This window comes from Convolutriloba macropyga, chromosome 3 (genome assembly GCF_964194025.1).
Source record: "Convolutriloba macropyga chromosome 3, txConMacr16.3, whole genome shotgun sequence".
In the NCBI taxonomy this organism is placed as follows: Eukaryota; Metazoa; Xenacoelomorpha; order Acoela; family Convolutidae; genus Convolutriloba; species Convolutriloba macropyga.
Window position 1 is genome coordinate 25232678 of NC_134470.1, and position 25939 is coordinate 25258616.

The 25939-nt window shown below is 34.7% G+C and overlaps 2 protein-coding genes across 8 annotated transcripts in view; one reads left to right on the forward strand and one right to left on the reverse strand.

The window, feature by feature from the left end:
* Window positions 1-25939, reverse strand: part of LOC142336093 (sodium channel protein 1 brain-like) — a 100059-nt gene that overhangs the window by 63734 nt on the left and 10386 nt on the right. For all 7 annotated transcript variants that reach the window (XM_075384619.1, XM_075384618.1, XM_075384624.1 and 4 more), the window contains 4 exons: window positions 25077-25192; window positions 24018-24215; window positions 4204-4270; window positions 3664-3805 (listed from right to left, as the gene is read on the reverse strand). In XM_075384619.1, the coding sequence (XP_075240734.1) occupies window positions 3664-3805; window positions 4204-4270; window positions 24018-24215; window positions 25077-25192 (523 nt within the window). The remainder of the gene's footprint in view (window positions 1-3663; window positions 3806-4203; window positions 4271-24017; window positions 24216-25076; window positions 25193-25939) is intronic.
* Window positions 25058-25939, forward strand: part of LOC142336094 (EH domain-containing protein 1-like) — a 179469-nt gene continuing 178587 nt past the window's right edge. The window contains exon 1 of the mRNA XM_075384636.1: window positions 25058-25214. The gene's annotated coding sequence lies outside the window, so the exon portion shown is untranslated. The remainder of the gene's footprint in view (window positions 25215-25939) is intronic.

Consider the following 25939-nt stretch of genomic DNA (forward strand, 5'->3'; position numbering starts at 1 on the left):
AACAAGTAGTTCCGGTAATTACTGACATGTTCGTACAGTTCACGAAGATAAGTTTACGATTGATTAATGTTCAAAAATTTTTTCGAAAAATTATTTTTAGTCTTAACAGCCATCAAATTCAATAGCTTTCAACAGAAGTCAACAAATACGCTCAGTCAAGACTCGATAGAAGTACAAAGATGTTTGTCATGCAAGGGCAATCAATAACATATCACAATAAATTTTATGACAATGAGAACAAAAAACTGTGATAAGATTTCAACAGGAACCAAAAATACAAAAATATCAAAATTGAATTTTTTTTGAAATCTTGTGGCATCGAAGCCAAAAAACCAGGAGTTAGAAGAAAACGGCAACCAAAAAAATTTGGATTGCTGTAGAAAGAAAGGAAAGGGTTCTGGTCATTACTGAGAATTTCTTAAAAATCATGAAAATAAATTTAAAATTGGTTAATGTTCAAAATTTTTTTTTGAAAAATTGTTTTTAAAGTATTAACAGACAATAAGTTCAATAGCTTTCAATAGAAATCAATAAATACGCTCAGTCATGACTCGATAGAAGGACAAAGATGTTTTTCATGCATGCGTAATCAATAAGATATCACAATAAGTCATGACTATGAAAACAACAACAAATACAGCCAAAAACCAAAAAATCAGTAGAAAAGTGCGAGAAGAAAGTGTCCAAGCCATTTAAACCATAAACTGTTCTCTGAAAATTTTATCTATGATCCATTGAAAATCTTCCCTAAACCAACGGGAGCTATCCAATTTAGGATAATGCAATAAAATTTCAAAAGGATTCAAAAACACAAAAATATCCAGAAATTTTGGAAAAAACTGTTTTTGAAATCTTGTGGCATCGAAATCATAAAAGCAATAGTTAGAAGATGAAACCGCTAAATAGATTAGTTTTGGTTGCAGTAGAAAGGAAGGGGATCCTGTCAGTACTGAGGCTGACTTACAATTTACAGAAAAAAGTTTATGATCGGTTAAAGTTTTAAAAAATTTTCGAAAAATTATGTATAAAGTCTTAACAGCTATTAGCTGTCCAATCAAAGCACTGAATAGCTTCACTAATGCTCATTACAAAACTCATTACGATGCACTTTTAATCAACTTTTCTATGCCATAGGCCTCCAAAAATTCAGAAAAACCTCAAAAAGAATCAAAATTTCATTAAAAATTACAAAAGCTCAGAGTCGAAGCCATAAAAATCTGTGCGATTCCATGAAAACGTGTTTTTCGTTCATTAGGTGTCATTTTACTGTAAATCAGGTTTATCATTAACCAAACATCAATATGAAAAGTGAACAGTCTCTAGATGACCTAAAAAAATATGAAGTAAAAAAACAGCTCTCAAATATGATTCGAATTTTTTTTATCTTAAACTTCCCTATGAGAACACAACTAATCATTTTATCACCTTTCGTGTATTGAACACGGAATTGATTCTTTTTTTGGCGTGAAATGTAATTTTGAATGAAAAAAAGTTTAAGAGAAAATTTGAAGAAAAATTACACTAAAAGTGAACGAAATCATACCAAATATCGCGTGTTCACACTAAACTTCAATCCTCGAAAAATACGAAGTTCAAAAAAATCTTTTTAATTTCAACTTCTAGGCTGGACGAACTTTTTAATGATACCACTCACATTTCTCTACGATGAATATATCGATCGGCCAAAATTGACTGAACAAAAAAACCCATTTGAGTATATCGTTCCTTCCCCCACAAATGGGGTCGGAATAATTAGAGTTTTAAATGTGTAAAATAGGAAAAAAAGACTTCTCTAGGGACAGAGATAAAATATGTAACTAGGGACCATGTAACATATGCTAATGGGACATTGATGAAAAAAACTTGGGCGAACCCTACAATTGAAATAAGATTGAGCTTCTTCTCTTCATCAAAGTTTACACACACTGTTGAGGTAATTCTGATGAGAGTAAAAACTGTCGAGTCTATTTATCTTATTTTCATAGAATTTTCTCGCAGATTTAAGCCAAATCACTTGATACTTTTTGGATTCTCGAAATTCAAATGCTCAGGACAAAAAAAAATTAAAGTGTATACGGTTTATAAAAGTCGAGTAAGATTTAGCTATTTTGCTCTGAGACAAAAGTTCATCTTCTGGTCAAAAATTGAGATTCTTGAAGTCATTCCTATTGTAAAATTAATTGGTAAATCCTGCCAATGGATTCCCAATATAAAAATGAGTGACTAAAGTTTTACGGCTCAAAAATTTGCCAAATTAGCCAGCTGATCATCATAACATTCTTCGTATTGCTGTTTTTAACATCTGTCAGAAGAATAGCACACAATTATCAGTTTAAGATTTTCTATACATTTTGTTCAATTTAATTCTTGAGAAAAATGGTCCAAAAAGCTGAGGATTTTGCTTCTCAGACATCCAATTTAAGCATCTAGTTATATATCTTATTGTTAAAACAAAGATGTCTCAAGAAAATTTAAACTCATGGAAAAAAATGTTTTCTGCTATCGATTAGAATATACTTTAACAACAAAGCAAAAAAATATGGTGGTCACAACATACCACAGTCAGTAAAACAACCACCTAACGTCGCGCGAATTGCTCTCAAACGACCGACGAGCGGTTGGCTTCGTCAGTAGCTAGCCACCATTTTAGTGAGGCTAGCTTTAGCTTAATTGAAGGGGACTGAGGCGAGCGCAGTGGGGGGAGGTGCACCGTGAGGGGGCTGATGGGGGAGGGGGTGGGGCAACAGTGGGGGCAACGGTGGGGGTGGGGCAACAGTGGGAGGGGGATCTTTGGCTGCACGGGGCCCTTGCGGCCTCAACGATGCGCAGGGGTGGGGATTGGGGAGGAGGCTGATGGGGGGTCAACATCTAAGAACCGCCCTTCACACCATAAGTATAAGTCTCCGAAACGGTTTCTGTGAATCGCATACTTGGAGACTAGTGAGCTGAAAAGCTCTAAGAGAACTTAATGGCCGCTCGCTGGGCGCTACCTGTTTATCCCGTTTTTGAGGACGAAAAGTCAAATGGGTCAGAGGAAAAATTGGTCAAGCGAAAAATCGCATAAAGACGAACAGGACTAATATAATTGCTACAAACTTCGTTTGAGAGCAATTAAAATGGTCAAAAATTCCCTTTCAATACATTTTGGTCCCCATAAATGCTTCAGAATCCGGTCAAATCATATAAAAGCTTTCCAATAACCATTCGAATCCAAATATCTGTTAAAATATATACTAACATGAACACATGTACATTGGGCTCAAACAAATGCCTTCAAATATTTATATCTGTTGAATATATGGAAAAAATGCAATATTGCGACACGATGTTAACTCCTAGTACAATGATAATCTTCCAACTTTTTTTTTACAAAAAACGAGACATTCCTCGGATTCAAATACGCGTTTTCTTTGGTTTTACTCTCTCATCTACTTTTTTTCCAATTTCAAATAGTTCTCAATTTTCGATGAGTTTAAAAAGTGGGGAAAAACTAGTTTCTAAATTTTAAAACTCAAATTTCAATTCACGAGAACTTTGACTATTTCAATATTCCTCTGTGTGCCTGCTTTTTAAGAGTTACTTTTCGTACAATTTTTAACTAATTTGATATTTCGGCTCTATAAAAATAGCGTAATTTGTCAATTTTAAATACAAAGCACTCACCAGATCGTACAAGTTTTCCCAGTAGTCTAGCGTGATGAGTTGGAAAGAAGACACGAGGGACCATCCGATGTGATCGAACGAAGTGTAGCCCCAATTGGGGTTTGGCCCCACTGCCAAACATGTAGAGTTCGCGTCACACTCCCTGAAAGAAATTAGCGTCACACTCCCTGACTTCATATATTCTCAAACAAATTAGCTATTGTGATACTGCACTCGCAATCCCGGGTGAGATGAAATGAAAAGGTGAGTTGTCACACGCTCAGTCTAATAAATCACCAAATGAAAGGTAGCAAATAGACAAGATCACACCGACAATTAACACGCAACATATTGAGATCATCGTTGATGTAAATCAAACGCTGAGCTCAACATGAGCATTATTTCATTGCGGTTTTCGCTACAATGACTTTATTATCAGTTCTTCGAATGCTTGTTCGTATTTCTGATCATAAAACATTCTTTGGTCTAATATGTGCTTGAAAGAATGATTAAGGCAAAACAAATGAGTTAATATGAAGCTCGTCAATAAATCAGTTTTACCCTGTATAGGTTGTGTTTCCACAAACTTGGTACGTTTCATCGAACGAAACGTGAATCTGCCAGTTTTCTGAAAGGACAAATATAATTCTTACAGTTACAATGATACATCTCATGCCCTTCAAAAAGCCACTTTGAGCATGTATAACAAGTATTTGAAACAGCTCGTTCAGTGTTTTCAGTCATTTTGAATTGGACAGGTGTTTTTTATTACAATAAAGAGGAAAAGGAACAATTCTCCACGTGGAGTAGTCAACATAGAGATAACATTCAAAATTAAAACAGAATTACTCCGCCATTCTTATTGTTGCTCAACCGATCGGAAAATAAACGCACAGCTTCTCTTTATTCACCGCCTTTTGTTGATGAAAGAAGCATTAATGAGTTGGGAGGAAATAACGTTAAAACCGGGAGGCGGTAAAGCAGCCCGCAAACTTGAGGACCGGTTGAACTGGTTTTCTTTGGGAGTCATCATTAGTCAATTCAATAATTAATAATCTTAAAAGAGCCTTCTAATTTTAAAAAAAATCAAGCGAAATATTATTGATGTGATCAGTCCTACAATCTGATAAATAAGTACTCCGAGGCTTCAGTGCCGTTGTGTACAGATACAAGCAGACCTTTATCACGCGGCATTTTAAGCGAGCAGAACGAATATGATCGAAACGATTAAAAATTGATCAAATAAATACTAAGTTCTCATCGACTACTCAAGAAGGATGGTAAATAACACTTAAAAATAATCAAAAATGTATACGACTTTTTGAAAAGCATAAGAACACTCAAATGTATGAACAATTAAGTACTATTCTCTCTTTTTTGATACGCTAACAGTACTTTGAGGATTGTTTTGATCCGCTAATATTGCTCTGAGAATGCCCTAAGACGAAATCTTAGACTAAGCTAGAGGTACCGACAGAGCTGATTATTCTTAAAGGATCAAATTTGAATATAAGCACAGAAATGAGTACAGCATACTTTCACTTAAGTTTAGTATTAGTTGAGAACATTCATTTTTGAGTCCTAACCAAAATCGTTTATGATGGAAATGGCAATTTGAGCTCCCTGACAAAAAAAGTTTATATTTTAAATTACTGTCCAAAATATTTCTGTTTTTGATCTGTCAGGTCAAATAATTAGTTGAATAATGTTGGTATCAAGATTTTCAGTTTAGATAAATCCAAAATAAAGCAACGAGATTAAAATACATGCAACTCTAGCAAATTTAAGTTATAATGAAGATATATTCAACAAACAAAATTTCAGGGCTAGTTTCACCAAATACAAGAATCATAATCTTTCATTGATTGTTCTCAACCAACTCAATGGTGAGGTACCATTTAAACTGCATTCTTTATTACTTCTGAGGAGGTATCTCGTAACACTCAGCTTTTTGGGGAAAGACTTGATATAAATGTCGTACTGGTAACAAATTTCAAAACATGAAAGAAACAGAAAGAGCAAACTCAATGGCAATTAATGTGAGACGTAACACTAAGCTGGGATAACACTCAGCTGGGATATATTTGTCAATTTCATAGTGGACTGCTTTACTTAAAAAGTAAAAACGGTTCAGTAAAAAAAAACTTTTGTTTCGCATTTAAATATAGAATGGGCTATTTTTTTTAATATGTCGTAGTAATAGCAGTAGTACAGGTTTTAGGTGAAACCACGGGTGGTATTTGACTCTTCAAATTTCTGACTTTGATTTTTACTTTCAATATCTGTCTTGATTTTTTTGTGCGTGTTACAGCTTCCACAGCGGCTTAAGATTCACCATGTGCAGGTATGAAGTTTGTTTTAGCACCTTGGAAAGCAGTCAACATAGGGTTTTGTAGGCAGCTTCTTGTTTATTTCTGCATTTAATAAGATTTTCGGGAAGATGTGTAGCTTTGGTGCCCAGACCCAGAACTTTTAATCGAACTTCTTAAGTTTCGATCGCAACTCCAATTCGCTAGAGTTCCGTTTGTCGCATTGTCTAGTTCCGTTTGTCGCATTGTCTGGTTCCGTTTGTCGCATTGTTTGCATCTCTCTAGGAGTTTTGGCTTCTGCTGCGTAACTTTTGCATTGGAAAGCTAGCAGAAACAGAAGGTAGTCTAGCTCGATGTACATCGACAAAGCCAGCATGTTTAGAGCCGTCGATTCATTTTTGCAATCAGATATGTCCCACATATCCAAGCAGTAGCTTTCTGCTGTATTCTCCCGATGCTTATCAGATTTGGAAAAACACCCGAACTAACTTGCGTAGGTGTGTACAGAGACTACAAAACCAATGTTTTCTACACCTGGTCGCTTTCGGAGAAGTGCTTCTATTTAGAAAAGAGAACTATTTCCACGAATTTGAGACTCGTTTTGCAGTTTTGAGTCCATTGGAGGTTGTCATTTTCGGAGCTCCACTGATCAATTTATTGAAGCGACTCAATTGCATGTACTCTGGTTTGAGAAAAAAACTTTGAAGTTGTCAGTCAGCATATAAGAAATATGCATCCTAGCTTTGCTTTCCGAACACTTTCAGCTCAATTACAGCCAATTAGATAATTACCGTCTACAAGTCAAACATTCAATGTTTGTACGGATGCATCTTTTTGAAAATTTCTTTCCAAATTCCCGGCTCACATCCGCTAACCAAGGCTTGTATTCAACAGTGCGAACACTCGAATCGCATTTTCTGTTCTGGCAATACCTTCTTCGGCTACCTTTCTTTTATTCCAAACTTTGGGGAAAAATTCTGGGGAAAAGTTCAACGGACACCTGATACAGTTTGATTGCAAAATTAAATAAAGCGCGTATATTTCTGGTGGCGGGCAGGGATTTGGAAACATGAATTGCAATTAATTGGCTAGAGAAAAAAGGTTGGCAAAACGTAACAATCAATTATTGGAATTATTGATCAATTAAAGTTCACGTTCTATCAATAATTGTTTTCTCAATTTTTTGTTAAATTTTAGTCTTAACTGTACCCAAAATTATTCGCATATGGTTTTATCACAAAAAATATTTCACGAAAAAATGTGGACCACTTAAAAACTGAGAGAAGGAAAATAAGTGGCCGCCGTATTGGCCGACAGGGCGTTTAGCCGACAACCAAACAATGAGAAATTTACCCGACAATTTGAGTAAAACGAGCATTAAAACTTATTCTGAAGCTGTGATTGGCCAATTTAAAACTCTATTTCGTAAGCGGACAAACATACCGCAAATTTTTTTCATCAACTAGTGTAACGAATGTCTATCGGTATTCGGACCGTATTTAACCGCATGTGGCCATGCCTGGCGGGCCATGCCTCAGCGGCCCGTGGGACTTGATATGAATCTTTCATAACGGAACTACTGATTTATGGACCAATTATGGACTTTTGTCACCAATTATGATAACTGTCGGTTAAATTTCTCATTTTTTCGCTGGCGGCTTTTTCCCTCTCAGCTAAACGCCCTGTCGGCCAATTTTCCTAGCACCAGGAAAATAGTATCGCTCATCTGGCGCTCCCGGTACCGTAAAAAACATCTTTAGGATCTACTGATTTGTTGTGCTCTGCACTCGATGTATCAGTACTTGTAAATCCTTTATCGTTTGAACCATTTTCACAGGTTTTCAAACAAATTAAATTCGCTTTCTGTCAGCAACTTTGAGCTTTTTGCAATAACGTAATCACAATGTGGACAAATAACGTTTAGCCCCCCTTACCATATACTTAAAACTGTGCATTGTTTTGGAATTTAGGTGCCATAATTTTGCTCTTTAAAAACGATATGGCTCGTGCGAGTCTGTGCGCAGAACAGCAAGTTCCAACATAACTCTCAACATTGCAAAAACAGCTTATTAGACTTAATAAATAGCAAAAACTTACTAAATAGCTTGTATAATTGTTGTGATAAACTTATTAAATAGTCTGGACAAAATAACAAACTGTGTATTTTCAGATCAAATTGAGCTAGGGACTTGAATAAAACCTATCCGCCGGTGCCAGCATTGGTTCCACAGGATTATATTCCAAAGACCCGTCGTTCCTAGCTTGACGCAGGCACTTTTTGTTGCTAAACATTCCCAGATTCTCTATCACGTCTTAAAGAGTTCGGCCTCAAAAAACATAATTCTCGCTGACTCCCAAATAAAACATATCAACTATTCAAACTTCAATATTTTCTCACTACCCGGCTCTCAAATTCACCATCTTTCAGAGTTTTTCTCAACAGCCCAATTTTACGATCGAATTGTAATTTTCATTGGCCGCAACAACCTATTCAAAGTCCATCTGCCGTCAACCCAAGAACGTCAAGAAGTAGACCAGGAACTCAATAATCTCTCAAACAAGCTAGTTCCGCTTGTAAAAAACTGTCCGTCATTGGGTGACCGAATCCGGGCAAACAAAAAGTGGACACAAACTAAAAACAACCTAATCTAAAAATACTCCAGCAGGGCCCGCTGGATATACAGAAGCATCAGTCACAAAGTCTGTATAAAGTCATGAATTAAATAGCCCTTTGTAACTTGGGCTCAACCTTAAAGCAGAAAATCCTAACCCCTATTAACTTCTCGACTGCCCTGAATGTAGCTGGTCATCTGGAAAAGTTTCATTGTGAGAGAAACTTCTGCAAGTGTGACTGTTTCAATCCAACCTACTAATACAATGTAAAGTTTTCCATCTATTTAAGCCGTCGATGCCAGTATTGGCTCCATAGGCTCTTTTTAACTCTTGGTATTTTATTCTCCATCACGCTTCCTCTTTTCCTTGTCATAGAACTGCCAGTTTGCACAATATTGTAAATTTATAGTTGACTGTCAGTGGTGCCAGTATTCTGACCAAAGGCAGTACATTGCAAAATTGTTCTTCTCTATATTAGCTAGATCACTGCAAATCCCAAAAATTTATACAGTGCTGATGCAAAATGTCACCCAGAGAATCACAAATTTGTATTTCATATTTTTAATGAGAAATTAAAAACGAATAAATTCACGTGCTTCTTTTGCCGCAAAGTCATGCATATGACTCCTAAATGAACGGTTTCGATTAGACTGCCATTGACGTCCGGATCAAATTAGGCAAATATCTCTTTCACATCTGAAATGACTGCAAAGATAACAAAGACAATGCCATTGATATTAAAACCTCTTAAACTGAGGATCAATACATTGAAATCAAAGAACAAATGAAAAATTTTGCACAAAGTATCGAAAAATTAAACCAAATGATAGAAAACGTAAAGCTTGACTTTAGTGAACTAAAAATACCAAAAATTACGCTCAGTCCCTTGGAAACAAGTGAAAGTTGTGCTTAAAACAGCACTTCAGAGCACAAAATCAATTGAGGGACTTGGCATTTGCGTTGGTGGAACACCTGATTTCGCGTCAAAATCGGCCGATGAACAAAGTTACGCTGAGATGTTGGCTGTAGAAGAGATGATTCACTTTCTCAACATCGAAGACAAAAAACTTAGCAAAATTCATCGAAGTAGAAGATACAACTCTACAAAGACAGTCCCACGCAACCTTCTGATACACCTAGAAAACCCAATTAACAATGACAAAGTACAAAAATCTGCTTATTGTTTAAAGGATTTCAACAAGCAAGTCTTCGTGAGCCATGAGTTGTCACCAGTCGATGCATAAAATAAAACGAATGTCTGAAAAACCGCCGAGAACTAATAGATCAATATAAACTTGATCGCAAAGAAATTTCTATTCGATATTTAACAGTTGAAGTAAAAGTTAACGGTGCATGGGTGACCAACACCGACTCCAAAGCAAACACTGAAGACTCTTCTTCAAAAGATGAAGACGGGTCTTGACTGACCTCAATCAAAATGCTAATATTGTCAGAAATTTTCTAAATCTAGAGAGAAGAATGGCATTCTCAAATGAAATCGCAACTTTGAAAAACTATCTCCCTTGTTGCACAGAAACTTGGCTCACATCACATATGCCCAAAAAACACTGTATTGTTCTCGCCAAGTTACAGCATGTATCAAAAAGAGTTGGACCCTGATAGCTTTAATTCTAAAAAGGGCGTTGTTCTACTAGGAATCCGAATATCAATTGAACATGAGCAAGTGAATCTAAGCATAGTTCAAAATGATTATGCGGCAATCAAAATCTTCATCAAAAAAACTTATACTAATCTGCTGTCTCTACAATCCACCCACTGGAAGTCCATTACTATAATCATTTTGACAACTATCAAACTTACTGGGTGAAATTGAACTAACACAATCAAATCAGATATATAAAAACTTGATACTGACGGGAGACATAAATCTTTCCAAAACTGAATAGGAACCAATGAGCTCAAGTAATGATTGTGAAAAAGCATTCATTAAAAATTTGTCTGAATTAAATTTTTCAACCATTGAGGTAGTCCAAGTCGACACCCTTGACCCAATTATAGGCTGCGGCTTGGACAATAATCTAAGAACTCCACAAACAGAGAACCTGTTTGATCACATCCGAATCTGCACTTACTTAAGCACGTTCATCCATCCTCACCCATTTACTGGAGATATAAAGTTTGTCTTCAAAAGAGGCAATTGGGAGCACCTGAAAGAGCAAATAACTAGTTCACCTTCTTATCCGCACTGCTACAGCAATGTTAACCTCCTGATCCAAGAATTGTACAAATGGATAAACAAGATCCTCGAAGCAATCATTCCTAAATTCACGCGGCGTCAGGCCTCTCCTTTGCCCCGCAAGTAGCACCATCAACATCCCATTCAGTCAGGAAACTGGAAAATAAAAAGAAACGATGACAGGCAGGGAATCGGAGCAGGAGCCTTATAATAAAAAACATGAGGAACGGATATCAAATGAAATCGATAAAGATCAGTCAATTTTTGAAACAGAAATTTTTGCAGGGCGACGGTTCAGTAAGATACAGAAATATCTTAGGGCAAATAGAAAGAGTCCTTCCACACCACCCCTTGTAAACTATGCAAGCAGGAGCGCTAGATTACAACTCAGCAGTCTTGAGGGAAAAACTTAACTCCCTGCATATAACAGAGAAATTGATAACAAATATATCAAGTGAACTAAATTTCAACAGGTCATACGGACCCGGTAACATTGGTGACATAATTTTTAAACATTGCTCAGAAACTTTGAACAGGTCACTCGTCCTTCTTTTTCAAGCAATGTCCAATAATAGAAATTTCCTTTTTTTCCGGAAACTAAGTCAATTAACTCAATCTATAAGGGGGAAGCAAAGCAGAAGTTAATTGCTAAAGACCCATTAGTCTACTCTGTTGTGTCTAAAATTTTTGAAGATGTGATTTTTTGGCGAAATTTATTCCCATTGTTGTCACAGATTAAACGATAATAAATAAGGCTTTTGAAAGCAGAGATCGGCAACCACTCAGCTTCTACTGCTTCTCGACACAGTATACAAAAATTTGACACAATTTTATCTCACGAAATTAGTATCTTCTGCTTAGATCCTTTGCTTTAAAAAAGAGGGAATATGTTATTACTCCTGCACTCGCACTTAGAAGATAGAAAACATTTTTTCAAAATTGAAAAATGCTGTTCAAGTTTAAAGAACGCAACAAGTGGAGTCCCACAAGGTTCCACACTTGAACCAGTACTGTTCCGTTTTTTAATCAATAAATTGCCAGATACAAACCAAGATATTGAAGGTTTTGGATTTGCAGACGACTATAAGTTCATTGTTCATGATCAGGTAAAACTGGACAGAAGCGCAAAAATGTTGAAGACTAGTGTCGAGAGAATGAAATGGCGTTAAATGCGAACAACTGCAAGGTTTTACATGTTAGGGGTAAACTCACGACATCTATTTGGGGCCAGGAAACCAAATGAACTGAATCCTAAAAGATCTTGGTTTAATAATATTAACAAACCTCTCAGGTTGAGGCAACTGCAACCATAGAGTTTAAAAAGCGACTAGAGCTTTTTTCCAAATAAAACGAAATATGTCAGCAATCAGCACAACGTCAAACAAAATGAACTGCTTTACTGTTTATATTGTTCAAGTACTAACGTAGGGCTCACAAGCATGATTTCCAAACTTCACCAATATCTGAAAATTGAAAAAGTGCAGATCATGACCACTAAATGATATGAGGAAATTCACTTCAATGTTACAAAGAACGTCTCAATAGTATGAAACTCCTCCCACTCTGTCACTACGTTGAGCTGTACAACCGTATTCTATTCCTAATTAATAAACGTGAAGAATATGACATTCCAACAAAATTTAAAGCCCCAGAAGACGAGACAACAAGGCAACACTGTAGAGTTGAACTGAAATATTAAACAAACCGACTAGTCAAATCCGATGAAAACTTCTTTCAACAAATGAAACAATTGTATAACGCTGTATTAAGAAAAATTAAAACATTTGGAGATAAACCAAACAAACACACTATCCCAAAAGCATACTGGCACTTTTTTGCCTCAGTTAATCCTAACTCAATGCAGCCTATTAAACAAACGCTCTTGGCGTATAATTTGCTGATGTGACTAATTATTTTTTCTCTCTCTCACTCACACTTTCTCTTACACACGCAGAACATACTGATGCACTCACATTCATTCACATACACACGCACACAAGCACAAATAAAATTTAGACAAGAATACAAATTTTGTTTTTCTTTTTGGCAACTGATCTTTACACCTGGTTCGTATCGTTCATTTGTTTTGTTTGATTTATCTGGAAAACTAGGTGTGAGCTTCTTGACAGAATGTTTCAGTCCTCTTGTTTCAATATCGCAGATGTTTTTTTGAGCTAGATTTGGAAAAACACAATTTTGGTTTAGAACTTTGAGAACTGCTTTTTGTAACAACTCTTACAAAAGTTTTCAACTTTCTCACACTTCGATTGATGACAGTTTTTGCAATTTACCTCCATTTGTGTCTAACGTTTAATGGAACGTTAAATGCTGGCCATTGAATATCTTGTTTGATAGGATTGAAGAAAATTGGTTTATAGTGAATTTTAAATTTTGTGCTTCTCACTCTTTGAAGTAAATAAATAACAAAGTAGTTTTTTTGTGAGCTGAAGAAAAGAAATTTTATCACTTTTCAAATTTCCCAAAATTTATGAAGGTATGTAAAAAGTTTTGCAACCTGCTGATCATTAAAATCTCTAACTCTCAAGTTCTTCTGTATTGCAGTACACTAGAGGTGGCTAGTTCAAACAATCTGCTCTGACAACATGAGGAATACAAATAGAAGGGATCAGAAAATAAATCCATCTTTGCTATTCAAAAAAAGAATTTGGTTGATTTGACGTTCACTACAACAAATAAATTTAAATTACGTCTCCTCGGTTTTGAAAAACACTGGAATTGTTTTTTTCTGATGAAATAAGAAGAATCGTTTGTATACACTCTAGGTGAAGAATACAATTTTCTGCTTATAGTTTTACATTTTCCAAGCATTTTTTTTGCTATTTGGACGTCTATTTTCCAAAACTCTGTTCAATTCGGAGCCATTGATTTTTAGAGTAGCTGCAGGTAATAGAGACTCAAAAAAATTCTTAACAATTTGAAATAACAAATAACTGACTTTATTCGACAATTTTGGACAATAGTCATAATCATTTCTATTTTAGGCTTGAAAATGTGACAAATTACTCTTGACAATCAAAGCTCTCTTTAAATAAATCAGATTTACTTCACATTTCTCCGTTTTTTCCTTAAACTTCAACGTGATCTGTCGTATTTCTCTACGATGCGTTAACAAAGTGAAAATTTGACTGCCAATAAAACCAGCCTTGCATATATATATTTCCGCATTTTTGAAAACGTGTTGGAACAATTGTTTTCTTATTAATAACTAATTTGAATATGCTGCTGTAAGCTGGGGCGCAAATAGAAACAATCTTAAGTTTTTTGTCACCCAATGATCCTCGGGAAACAAATTTATACAAACTAACAGAAAAACTTATTGGTTAAATATAGCAGCAGTGCATCAATACAATCGGAAGCTTCAATGGACAGAAATTGCAGACAACTCCAAAATAGATTAAAACTAACCAAAATTCAAAAACGGAAACGAACCTACACAGGGAAATTAACTCATTTTTAAACATGGGTCTTTAATATTATAGCCGCCAGCCTAGTGGTCAGATAACCCCTCCCCCCGAATGATGTCAAGTTTTAGATTTTCGGTAATTGCGCCGCTTAAAATTATTTTCATATGTCATGAATTAGTTTGAGAACAAATTTCATTTTTGAAGAATTAAATCAACCAATAAAAACTAATCTATTCAAAAGTCACGTGCAAAAGTGAAGAAAAGTACGAAAATGAAGAAGAAAATTATTTGTCAGGTAAAAATTATTGCTTTTTTTCAAAACAAATGTGATCGAAGTTTACCTTCAACCTAAGTTTGAAACTGGTTCAAAATTTGTTAGGGGGTACAATAAAAATCTCTTTATTTTTGCTGCAGACCACAAGTTAAATAATTCTAGGAAATATCAAAAAATGCAGTGAAATTTTCTACTCTGAGACAGGCATCCAGAAACTTCCATTTCAATGCTTGCGTTGAGCCAAAACTTTCAGCAAGATGTTGGCCCATCAGTGAATCCTTCTTTTGATGTTTCGATATCCTGGTGATAACATACCGTCTTGTCTGCCCAATAAAGATGGATACACATTCACTACATCTTACCTCATATAACACTTGACCTCCATTTTCACGCTGTGAATACAATCTGTCAGCAACATATTAATAACCGACTGATTAAAAAATCATCAATTAGATAGATTCAAGTTTCGGCTGCAAAAAATGTCTCAACAAGACGCTACCAAGTATCAAGATGTCGGATAAATTTGGTTTTCCATTTGTGTCCCAAATCCTCCCCATCACAGTGGTGTAAAATAAATGCATCCCCTAACGCGCATGACATGGTTGTTAAAGTGAGTTGATAAGTAATTGTACGTCCCCTAAAACTTGGGGAGCAAAACTTATTAAGGTGGAAGAGATCCAAAATTAGAGTTGTTCATGATGTCAACTTTTATGTTTTTGTTAAGTTATTTCTTTATATTTGTTTTCATGACTTAGTTTTCAAACAGTTTCTATTTTTGAAAAATTTAAATCCAACAAAAAAAATAATCTTTAGAAAAGTTACGTGACAAAGCCAAGAAAAGTACAAAAATGAACTGGAAGAAACTGGTTTGGCATCTAAAAATTAATTCTTCTCCGGAAAACATGTATTTTCGAAGTTTACGTTCATCGTCAGGTTAAAGTTTACGTTCATCGTCAGGTTAAAATTGTTTCGCAAATTGTTAGAGGACACAAGGAAAATCAATTTACATTTGTCACTGACCACACGTTAATTAAATCAAGGAAAAAACGAGTTTTTTTTTACTTTGCGACAGGCTTCCGAAATTTTCCATTTCACTGTTTTCCGTTGAGCCAGAAATTCCAATGACTCATCAGTGAATCTCTGGTTTGATGTACCGATATCCCGTTGGTAGCATATCTGCTCGTCTGCCCAACAAAAATAGATCCACATCCACTACATTTTAATTCATATACCAAGCGATATTTAGGTTTTTATCCAGAAATGATTTTAGCTTGACTTTTCTTTTCGCGCTGTGGAAATCATTTGTGGGTAACATAGTTTTTTTCATATTGCTTGGAAAATTCGTAAACGGTTGCTTCTGCACTGTACAAAAATTGTTTTGTTTTTGACGACTTCTTGTCTGGCTTTTTTAAATTTGCATTTGTTTTGTTTTCAATTGAAACCTACCGCCAGCTTTTTTTCTATACTAATGTCTGGTTCACTTCGTTCAGAGCCCCATCATCTGAAAAATTACTCTCAGTCAAGCATGTCGTGTTGTTTTTAAGCACCTGATTGAAGATTAACTCACTATTTTGCGCGTTAAATCTCATTGAACTATCCCTTGAACAAAAGTTTTTTTAATTATTTGTTATAACATAATAAAGTTGCCACGAATTTTTGGTTTTACTTCGAGCGAGTGATTTTTGATTTTTATTTATTTCGACGATATAATCAGTTTTGATTCAATTAATGAAAGTACAACTGGAAGTGAACCAAGAGTTTTTTGAGAAGGCTATTGCAGTTTTAAAAAGATAACAATCTGCTTTTTTCCCGGTTGAATTTTGTGATCATTCCCGTTTTGAGACCATCAAAGTGTGCAGATAAACTAAAGTTGTTCAAATCCTTGTGAAAATATCACAATTTGTACTCTAATGAGAAAACCCCGAATGTTTTTGTTCTCTAAATTGTTAAAAATGCTCCCAATGTGATCAATCTGGCTGATCACACTAATGAAACATTTAATTAACTGGTGGCTGACGTAACTTTTTCTTGTAACTTTCTGCTGAGTCTACTTCAGCAAAATTAAATTGCTTTTGATTTGAGAATAACATTCTTGACTCCTCATTTTCTTAAATGAACTGCTCTTAGAATAAAACTGAAAAATATCGACCATTGTCAATTCTCCCACTCTAGTCTCCAATTTTTGTGGTCCCAAATAATTTCGAGTTCATGTCACAAATTGCTTTGATGGCTTCAAATGGACAAAGTTTTTGCAGGCAATATCCTACTTTTACTCAGTTTTTGTTAGTTTCGGATATGTTTTATTCTAACTTTTATGAAAAAGTCGATAAACTTGGGTTTTGTTTTGACTTCAACATGGCTTTTAATTTTGTTTGCCAAGTGTTTTTGAATATTTTATATATTTAAATGAAGTTGTTGCTCATGTACCAGTTCAAACGTATGAATTGTTTTTCGCCAGTTTTCCCGTTTTTATTAAAACTACATTTGTTTTTCATGTAAGAGCGCGAAAATTTATTGCGTGCCAAATATTCGTAAAATCCGATCGCAGGCGTTTTTTATCCACATGATTTGCAATATCATACCATGCTCTATCACTAAGTTGACTATGCTGTTGTGCCTGGGTCGCAAAACAAAACGATGCTAACATTTTTTTCACGCAACGATCCTGCGGATTCCAACTTACACAAATTAACAGAGAAAATTTAACCAAAACTCAAAAATACGTAAGTGAACGTACATAAAAAAATTGTCAGATAATCCTCCCACCCCCCCCCCCCCCCCAATCAAGTTAAGAATACCATGATTGGGGAGATAATTTTATGGGTGAATGGGAGAGATCCAAATGATCAGTAGCAAAGAAGTTCAGATATATAACTTTTTCTTTGTTCTGAGAAGAAAAGCTTTTCCAACCCTTAGTTTTGGAACCACCGTACTAGTGCAGTTTTTCAGAGCAGCCAAGAACTCTCACTACTACTTTTTTTAATACAAAAACTTTGAAAAATCGCGAATCTCTTATAGATATAATTTTAACAGCAATTAAATTACACGCACTGTCGATCGTTTGCAACATAAAGTTGCATCTCAAAAAGATCAAAAAGACCAATCAGACGAAAAAATATCTCATCCTGAACAAGCAATGATAGTAGTTGGCAAAAAAAAATTGAAGCGAACAGTATAAATGGTAAATGTAGCAAAGAAAATATTAATTTTTTTCATCTAGTTTTTGAACCGATAATGTGACCAACTGATAAAAATTGTCATCAATTAGATAGACTCAGGATTCAGCTGAAAAATTTTCTCAACAAGACGCTACCAATCATCAAGATGTCGGATAGTTTTGGTTTCCCGTTTGTGTTCCGAACCCTTCCCAGTTTAGTGGTGCATATTATCTGCAACCCCTAGCGCACGTGGAAATTTGTTTCCCAATTGGTTTGCTAATTAGTGGTACGTGCTCAAAAACTCGGTGAGCAAAACGTATTAGGGTGGCAGAAATGGAAGAGATCCAAAAATAGAAATGTTCATGATGTCAAGTTTTATTTTTTTGATAAGTACGCTGTTTAATTTTTTTTTCATTTGCCATGAATTAGTTTTCGAACAAATTTCATTTTTGAACAGTTTAAATCACCCAATAAAAAAATCTATTCAATAGTTACCTGACAGAGCGAAGAAAAGTACCAAAATGAAGTAAAAGAACTGATTTGTCAATTCAAAATTATTTCTGATTTTTGAAACAAGCGTTTTCAGATTTAGGTTTATCGTAAGTTTAAAAATGTTTCACAATTTGTTAGAGAAACAAGGAAAATCTAATTTGCCGCAGACCACAATTTAAATAACTTTAGGAAATAATAATAATGTATTGAATTTTTTTTACTTTAGGACAGACATCCAGAATTTTCAATTTCAAAGCTTTGCGTGGAAGCAGAACAGTCTGCAAATTGTTGATCCATCAAGGATTTCTGTTGTGTTCCAATATCTTGGTGGTAGCATGCATAGCATATCCTGCTCAACAAAGATGGATCCACATCAACAACATTTTAATTCATATACCTAGTGGTATTTCAAGTTTTTAACGAAAGATGATTTTATGATGAGGAAGCATATCTTCATCTTCGCGCTGTGAATACCATTGTGAGTCACATGTTTTTTTCTTATTGCTTGAAAAATTTTGTAAGTAAGTGCTTCTGTATTGTAGAAAAATTGTCGGTTTTTTTTTTGATGATGTCTGGTCTGGCTTTTTTGAATTTGTTTTTGTATTGTTTCCGATTGATACCTAATGCAAGCTCTTATCCATTCTAAAGTCGGCTTCTTTTCATTTGAAGCCCAATCATATGGAAACTGCTTTTTGGTCGAGCACGTCGTGTTATTTTCAAGCATTTGATCGAAGGCCAACCCACTAGTTGTTGTCTTAAAACTCTATGAACCATCCCTTGAACAAAATTGAAATTTTTTACACCTTTCGCACTGATATACTGAAAGCGGATGGTACTTTATTTAATTCAGGGTTTTGATTTGTTTATTTGACAATTAAATCAGTCTTGATTCAATTGGAGAAAGTACAACTTGAAGTGAACCAAGAATAATTTGAGAAGGCTATTGCAGTTTTATAAATGATAACAGATCTTCTTCTTTTCCCAAATGAATTTTGTAACCATTCCCATCTTAGTGTGCAGATAAACTAAAGCGTTTCCAATCCTGGTATATATACCAGAATGGGGAATATATTTCGAAAACGCCGAATGTTTTTGTTCTCTAAATTGTTACAAATGCCGCCAATGTGATCAATCTGGCTGATCACACATAGGAATCATTTAATTAACTGATGGCTGAGGTAACTGTTTCTTGTAAGTTGCTGCAATTTAGAGTCGTTTTTGCGTCAAAAAAATTTTAGTTCTTTTTTTAATTGCAACGAAATTTTGAGACTCCTCCTCATAATCTCTCTCAAATATAACGCTCTCAAATTAAAATTGGTAATTGTAGAGCCGACAATTCTCCGACTCTAGTCTCCAATTCTTGACGTCCCATTTAATTGCGTTTTTATGAAATTAATTGCTATGATGGTTTCAAATAGACACAATTTTTGCAATCAATGCTCTATATTTATTCAGCTTTTGTTATTTTTATGGATGAGTATTATTCTAACTTTGATGAAAGTTTCTAACAACTTGGGTTTTGTTTTGACTTCAACTCGGCTTTTAATTCTGTTTGCCAAGTGTTTTTGAATGATATAAATTTTGGAAATGAAGTTGTTGCTCACGTACCATTTAAAATGTATCTATTGTTTTTCGTCAAGTTTCTCGTTTTTATAAAAATTACATTTGTTCTGTCATGTAAGAGCACCAAAATTTTTTGCGTGTCAATTATTTGTAAGGTACAAGTGCAGGTGCCTTTTAGCCACATGATTTTCTATATCATACAATGCTCTATTGCTACGTTGACTATGCTGTTGTGACTGGGTCGCAAACAGAAACGATGCTAGCTTTTTTGTCACCCAACGATCCTCCGGATTCGAACTTACACCAATTAACAGGAAAAACTTATTGCTTAAATATGACAGCAGTGCATCAAAACTATCGAACGCCGCGATGGCCAGAGATTTCTGACAACTCCGAGATAGAATAAAACTAACCAAAATTCAAAAACACGCAAAACGAACTTACAAAAGGAAATTATCTCGTATTAAATTATGGGGTCTTTGCCATAATGTTTTGACAAAGTTTCAAAACCTAGTTTAATCCGGATTTGATACACCATTTATACTCCTTGAGTCAGCTCAATTAAACCTAATGCTATTGCTGAAGTGAAAAATATATAAAAGAAAAATACGGTTACGCTGCCTGCTTCGATAACATCGAAAACTAATTAAAATAATGTTTAAATTCAATTTTTTCAATCCTTTCAACAGATTCACTGTACTCGACTGTGGTTTTGAACTTCAACCACTGATGATAAAGAACCGTACCGTTACATCCACCTTGATACAGGAAGTTGCATGAGATTTTTTTCCAAAAGTAAAATTTTTAAAAAATTTTCCTGGTAAACTGATATTCTTAAAGGTTAATTCGATTTATACATAGACTCAAATAGTTGCAAAATGGTAATTATGCTAATGGCAATGAATTGGAATGCCTGAGCAAAAACATAGTTGGAACTGCAGTTTGTTCGATAAACCAAAACAAAAATGATGTTTATGTTTAGTAGGAGAAGTAAAAAGTTGTTCAGGTGAAGCTATAAACTACCTTTGTAATGTCAATCGTTTCGATCAAATGAAGTAATTGCATTCGCGACTAATTTGTTGATGTTGGGGAACAGTAATTTAACAAAAGTTCGAAGAAGATTGACTAATTTAGGCTAATTCAAAATGAATAGCTTGTCGGGTCAAAATTATGTTGTAGGTGCTAAATTATGATAGTATCCAATGTTCTCTCACGTATAAACCAATGAAAAATGAGATTTTTAGATTATTGATTGTTGAACAAACCAAAATTCAATGATACTATTCATTTCATTTAAAATAAATAGCTTATTATCAACAGCAAGAGGTTGGATTGATTTGGCTCAGCTGTCTGCCCTTAAAAACTTTGATAAAACATTCCGAGTAAAACAGGTGATAACAGTTTTTAATTAGAGAGTCATAAGTGGGCTAAAAGCAAACATACAGAAATTGGAGTAGTTGGACCTGAGTCCAAAATAAGGGTAAAACCTTTACATCCACAAAGTACCCTTGGATATGCCTACGACCACATAGTTCACCAACACTCCCACACATTTGTGGATTATAAATTTTCGACCTTCTGAGTTTCACAGTTCAAATTTTTCACTCATAGTGCTTTTTCAATTAAAATAAACATTTCATATCTTTTGAAATAATGACTCGATGGAAAACATGTACCATTGATGAATCAGAATATATATAACATGATTGAGCAACATAATGAATTTGCAACCAGTTATCATCAAGTTTCGAGCAATGATCGCAACAGCGGAGTACGCGAAAAGTCTAATTTGAAGGTTTTTTTCAAAGTTCTTAACTACAGATACTCAAGGCTGTGTATTGCGACCACTTTTTTTTCTTGTGCGTGGTGACAACAATTTTTTGATACCACACCTTTGAATGTTTCTCTTATGTTTGGCTGACGACAGTAGCAAATGTTGCAGCAAAATTCCTTCTTTCTAACCATATTATATTATCTGTCTTCGACTCAAATATCCAATCAATTCTGTGAAGTTGCAATAAAACTACAGTCAGATAAAATTTTGGGCATAGCTTTGAAATTTAGCCCATGTATCCTGAGTCCTGAGAATTCTTAAAGAAAAAATAAGCTATTGTTTTCTTTTAAGAACACTTTGGTTTTCCGTTCAAAAGTTCAAATAAATAATACTGTTTTCATATATTTTCCGTTGAATCAAATTGTCCAGCATAAAGTGTCATTAAACTGCTTATAAAGGTAAAAACGTTCTTGTGAGAGGCAAGAGAGGCCACCATGGAGAAAAAACCGAACTTTTTTAGTTTTTCCATTTCTTCTTCAAATTTTTTTAGGGTAATTTTCTCTTACCTAAATTTTATCGTAGTTGCACATTTGGAGAGAGCTTCTGGTATATGAAATCAGGAAAACTAATTGTAAAACAGAAATAATTTCAAAACTTTAAATAATTATTTCAATAAAAAAGGAAATTAATTTTTTTGTTTTCTTATTATCTTCTCTTCTTATTCTTTTCTCTTATTTTCTTTCTTATCCTTCTTATAAAAATTTCTTGCTTTTAAATTTTTGATTCCAAAAACTAATAATTTTATTTTGCTGAAGCGTAAATTCATAGAATTACAAAAATGTGCGACCAAAGATTCGGGTACAAAATGGGTTTGATTTTTTTTTGTATAATTTCTACATTTTGTAGAACCGATAAGAGTATATCCGATTTTTCAGTAGAACCGGTATATCACATTTTTTCTTAATTTAGTTGTAATACTAATGCGTAGCCAGTAAAATATCTTAAAAATAACAAGAATAATTTTACTAAATTAGGGAAACTCTTTTTTTTCAAAAACACTTCTGCCTACGCAAACTCAGAGAGAAGGCTTTCACAACTGAAAAATATTTTGCTTCCTCTTTTTGTTTCGCAAAGAAATGTCTACCATTGCCAGTTTTTGTTAAAAACAGATTTAGGTGGATCATTGTCAAGAATTGCATCTGATTGAAGCAGAATTTCTTTTTTGCGTTACACGTCACTAGTATCTGAAGTAAATTTATGTTGAGTTATAATGACGAGATTCTCAAATTTATGCAGATGAACTTTGCCGGCAACAATAGAAGATAAAAACTTTTAAACCTGAACTCTCTGATTTTTTTCGGTTTTTTCTTTGTCTAATGTATGAAGTTGTTGTGATACTACTTGAACTGTCATTTCAATCCATTGGGTCGACTATGGTTAAATTTTTGAAATTTTTTTGGAAGAAATGACCAAAATTTGTAACTTTAGCCGATACAAATTGTTAGGAGTATTTTCAACATCAATATTTTTCTCTCAACACAAACAATAATGTTGAAAGCAAGTTTTGTTTGAAAAACGATTGCTATTCATTTAAAAATTCATGTAGAGCACATTTCACCGCACAAAATTAGCTTTTTTCAAAAAATTTGCAACAGATTGTCTGTCAGAACTTAGAAAAATTTTTTAGAAATAACCACTTATATGATACTGTTAGGGCTGTTAGGGGATTAAGTCAGACTTGTCCACAAACGCGTTCTGAAGAATACACTGACAGATTAGTGGTAAGTGTAGCTCAAGTTTCTGTAAGTGTAATCTACTGGTTTAAAATAAGGGAGAATTTGAACTAAAATAAGGTGTCTGTTTTTGACCAGGAATGTTAATTATAATAATTTTGTAGTTTTAGTCGCATGCGTGTACTAAAAATCAAATGGGCAGGGGTCTAATTGTGCATCAAAATGTGAAAAGATTGGTTGACTATTTGCGTTGTGTCCTAGAAAATTCCAAGCTAAAACATCGAAAACAAAAGTCTGGAAATTTCAAAAGTCTGAAAATTTCAATATAGTTTTTGTCTGAGACGGATTTGAAATAAACAGACGTTCTGCCTGTAAAATAAGTATGCAAAAGATATTCAACGACCAAATATAGTGAAGATATTTGGTAAATTTAGTGGTGACCGTTTGTAAGATTTTTTCACCGCTCAGAACGCATTCACGCCATTCTTACTTCATTTTTTGCAATTTATTTTTTTAGCGCGTATACATAATCCGCATTGGTGATTTTGAACGCGGACCTTTGTGTGCGTTGAAATCACCTAAAAACTGTCAAAAACGTGCAAAAACGGTAAACGTTTTCTGAACAAACTATCAAAAACGACAGTCTCCTGAAAAACCGTTCAGGAAGGGCAATATCCTAAACGAAAGACCAAAAACGATCATTTCCTAAATTGACCGTGGATCAAAAACGGTCACTTCTCACAACAATTTGACCGTTTTTGATAGGTCTGGTCAACAGGGGTAGCATCCCAGCGTTGCACAAAAAGGGTATACATTATGAGATAGCCGTTTACTCACGTGGGTCATTTGTGTGGTTAGTGTACTGCTCGTGGGTCATGTTCGTGGGTCCATTTTGGACACACTTGTGGCGGAGAATGCCCATGTAGAGTTGTAGGCCGAGGAGGGAAGCAACACAGAGGCAGAATACCATCAGCACCATCACCTCCGCCAACATTTTCAACGCATTCAACAGTGCGTTCACTATCGTCCTCAGACCTACACAACATAACCGTAACAGGTAAAGTGAGGATGGAAAAAACTCACCTCATATCGCAGCCATTCAAAAATAGATAGAATTAACAATAAATATGGAGGTAAAAAGTTGTATTTATTGCCACAAAACGTTATATGGAGCAAATTTCTCACAAGAGGAGGCATTTTTTACGCGTTTCTTGCTGTCTTTGACATTCCAATTCCCTCAAATTGTAGGTTTTAAACGTAGGAAATTGACAGTGAGTTTGGTTTTAGTTAAACAAGAACGAATAAAGACCTTACGGACACTTCTAGTTGGTGTAAGAAGCAAAAATATAACTTTTGCATTTTTATCTACCAGTTTATAAATATTTATAAACTATCCATTATTTTTCGACTAGAGTATGATCACGTTTTAAAACATTGCAATTCGTCTTGTGTTGATTTTGAGAAAATTAAGCGGAACGACGCTGCATTTTGTTTCGCCTGCACGGCAGTTTCAATCAATTTTTGATACACCAATATAACTGTTGTTCTGCTTAAACATGACCCAGTGAATTAAATATTAACAGCCATGTCGTGGATTTGGGAACATTGGAAACAATTATTTCAGAAAACAGTAAAACAGTTGCAGATTTTGCGCAAGCAGTTACATGTAGATCCTGTATTTTCAGGATTAGCTCATCTAACGGTTTAGACAAACTCGTTTCATGTATGAAAAAAAATCAAAATTGCTAAAATTGTGAACAAAAAGTTAGTTCAACAGCTATTACGCTTTGCTCAGTCGTACTTTTCATGAAGGCTGAATTTATAAAGTTGAAGCCATTTATTCAAATGATGAACGGATTTCTCTTATAAAGATATCACGCTGTAAGCATATCTGACCTGGAATTACTGATATTGTTTTGAGTGCCCTGAGCACCCTGAATGTCCTGAGAGCTGCAACATTGAAGGAGAACTGCGGATTGGCTTGCGTCTCTTCCAGAATTATAATCACGTATCTAAACAGAAATTCATTCATGTGTAAGCAGACAATAACTCACACTGGACAATATAGAAAAAAATAATTGATCAACCATATTTTTGAAAGAGAACCACATATATTTATTTCATGCTACTTTTATTGTTTAGAGAGAGAAATTTATACCAAGGAACCTTTGCTTGTTAAGCACAATTTTTGTGTACTGACAACTACTCATCTGATCGTTTTTTTTGCCTGAACATTTGATTTTTCGTCTTCAACAACGGAAAAACTGTGACATAAATTCATGGTTTGAAGGGCAGTTGATAGAGTTTGACCCCATCACACTTAACGCCTCCCATTCACCCCTCACTAAAAGTTTTCTTACTTTGGGAGCAAACAGTATTTGAGTTCTTTGAACTTTCACTTTTTCACGCAAAATAAAAAGCAATTCAAAACAGAAAAAAAAAAAATTCACAATATCAATAATCTGTTGGTGTGTGAGTGTGCGTGTATGTATGTGTGTGTAAGTGTGTGTGCGCTGGTTAGTGCGTGCATTTTTGTGTGTGTAGAGGTAGAGACAGATAGAATAAAGTGAGAAAATGGTCTCTGATCAATTTTTCGATTTCCCAAATTTTTTTTGCTATCAACACTGAAATTTTCTAATTGATATCAACCCTGAAAAATCCTCTGTTGTGTAATGGGAGGTCTTGTTTCTTATGTGTGGTTGCCAATTTTGATTTTGGGGACATAACTTGAAAATTGAACAAAACAATATTAAGAAGTT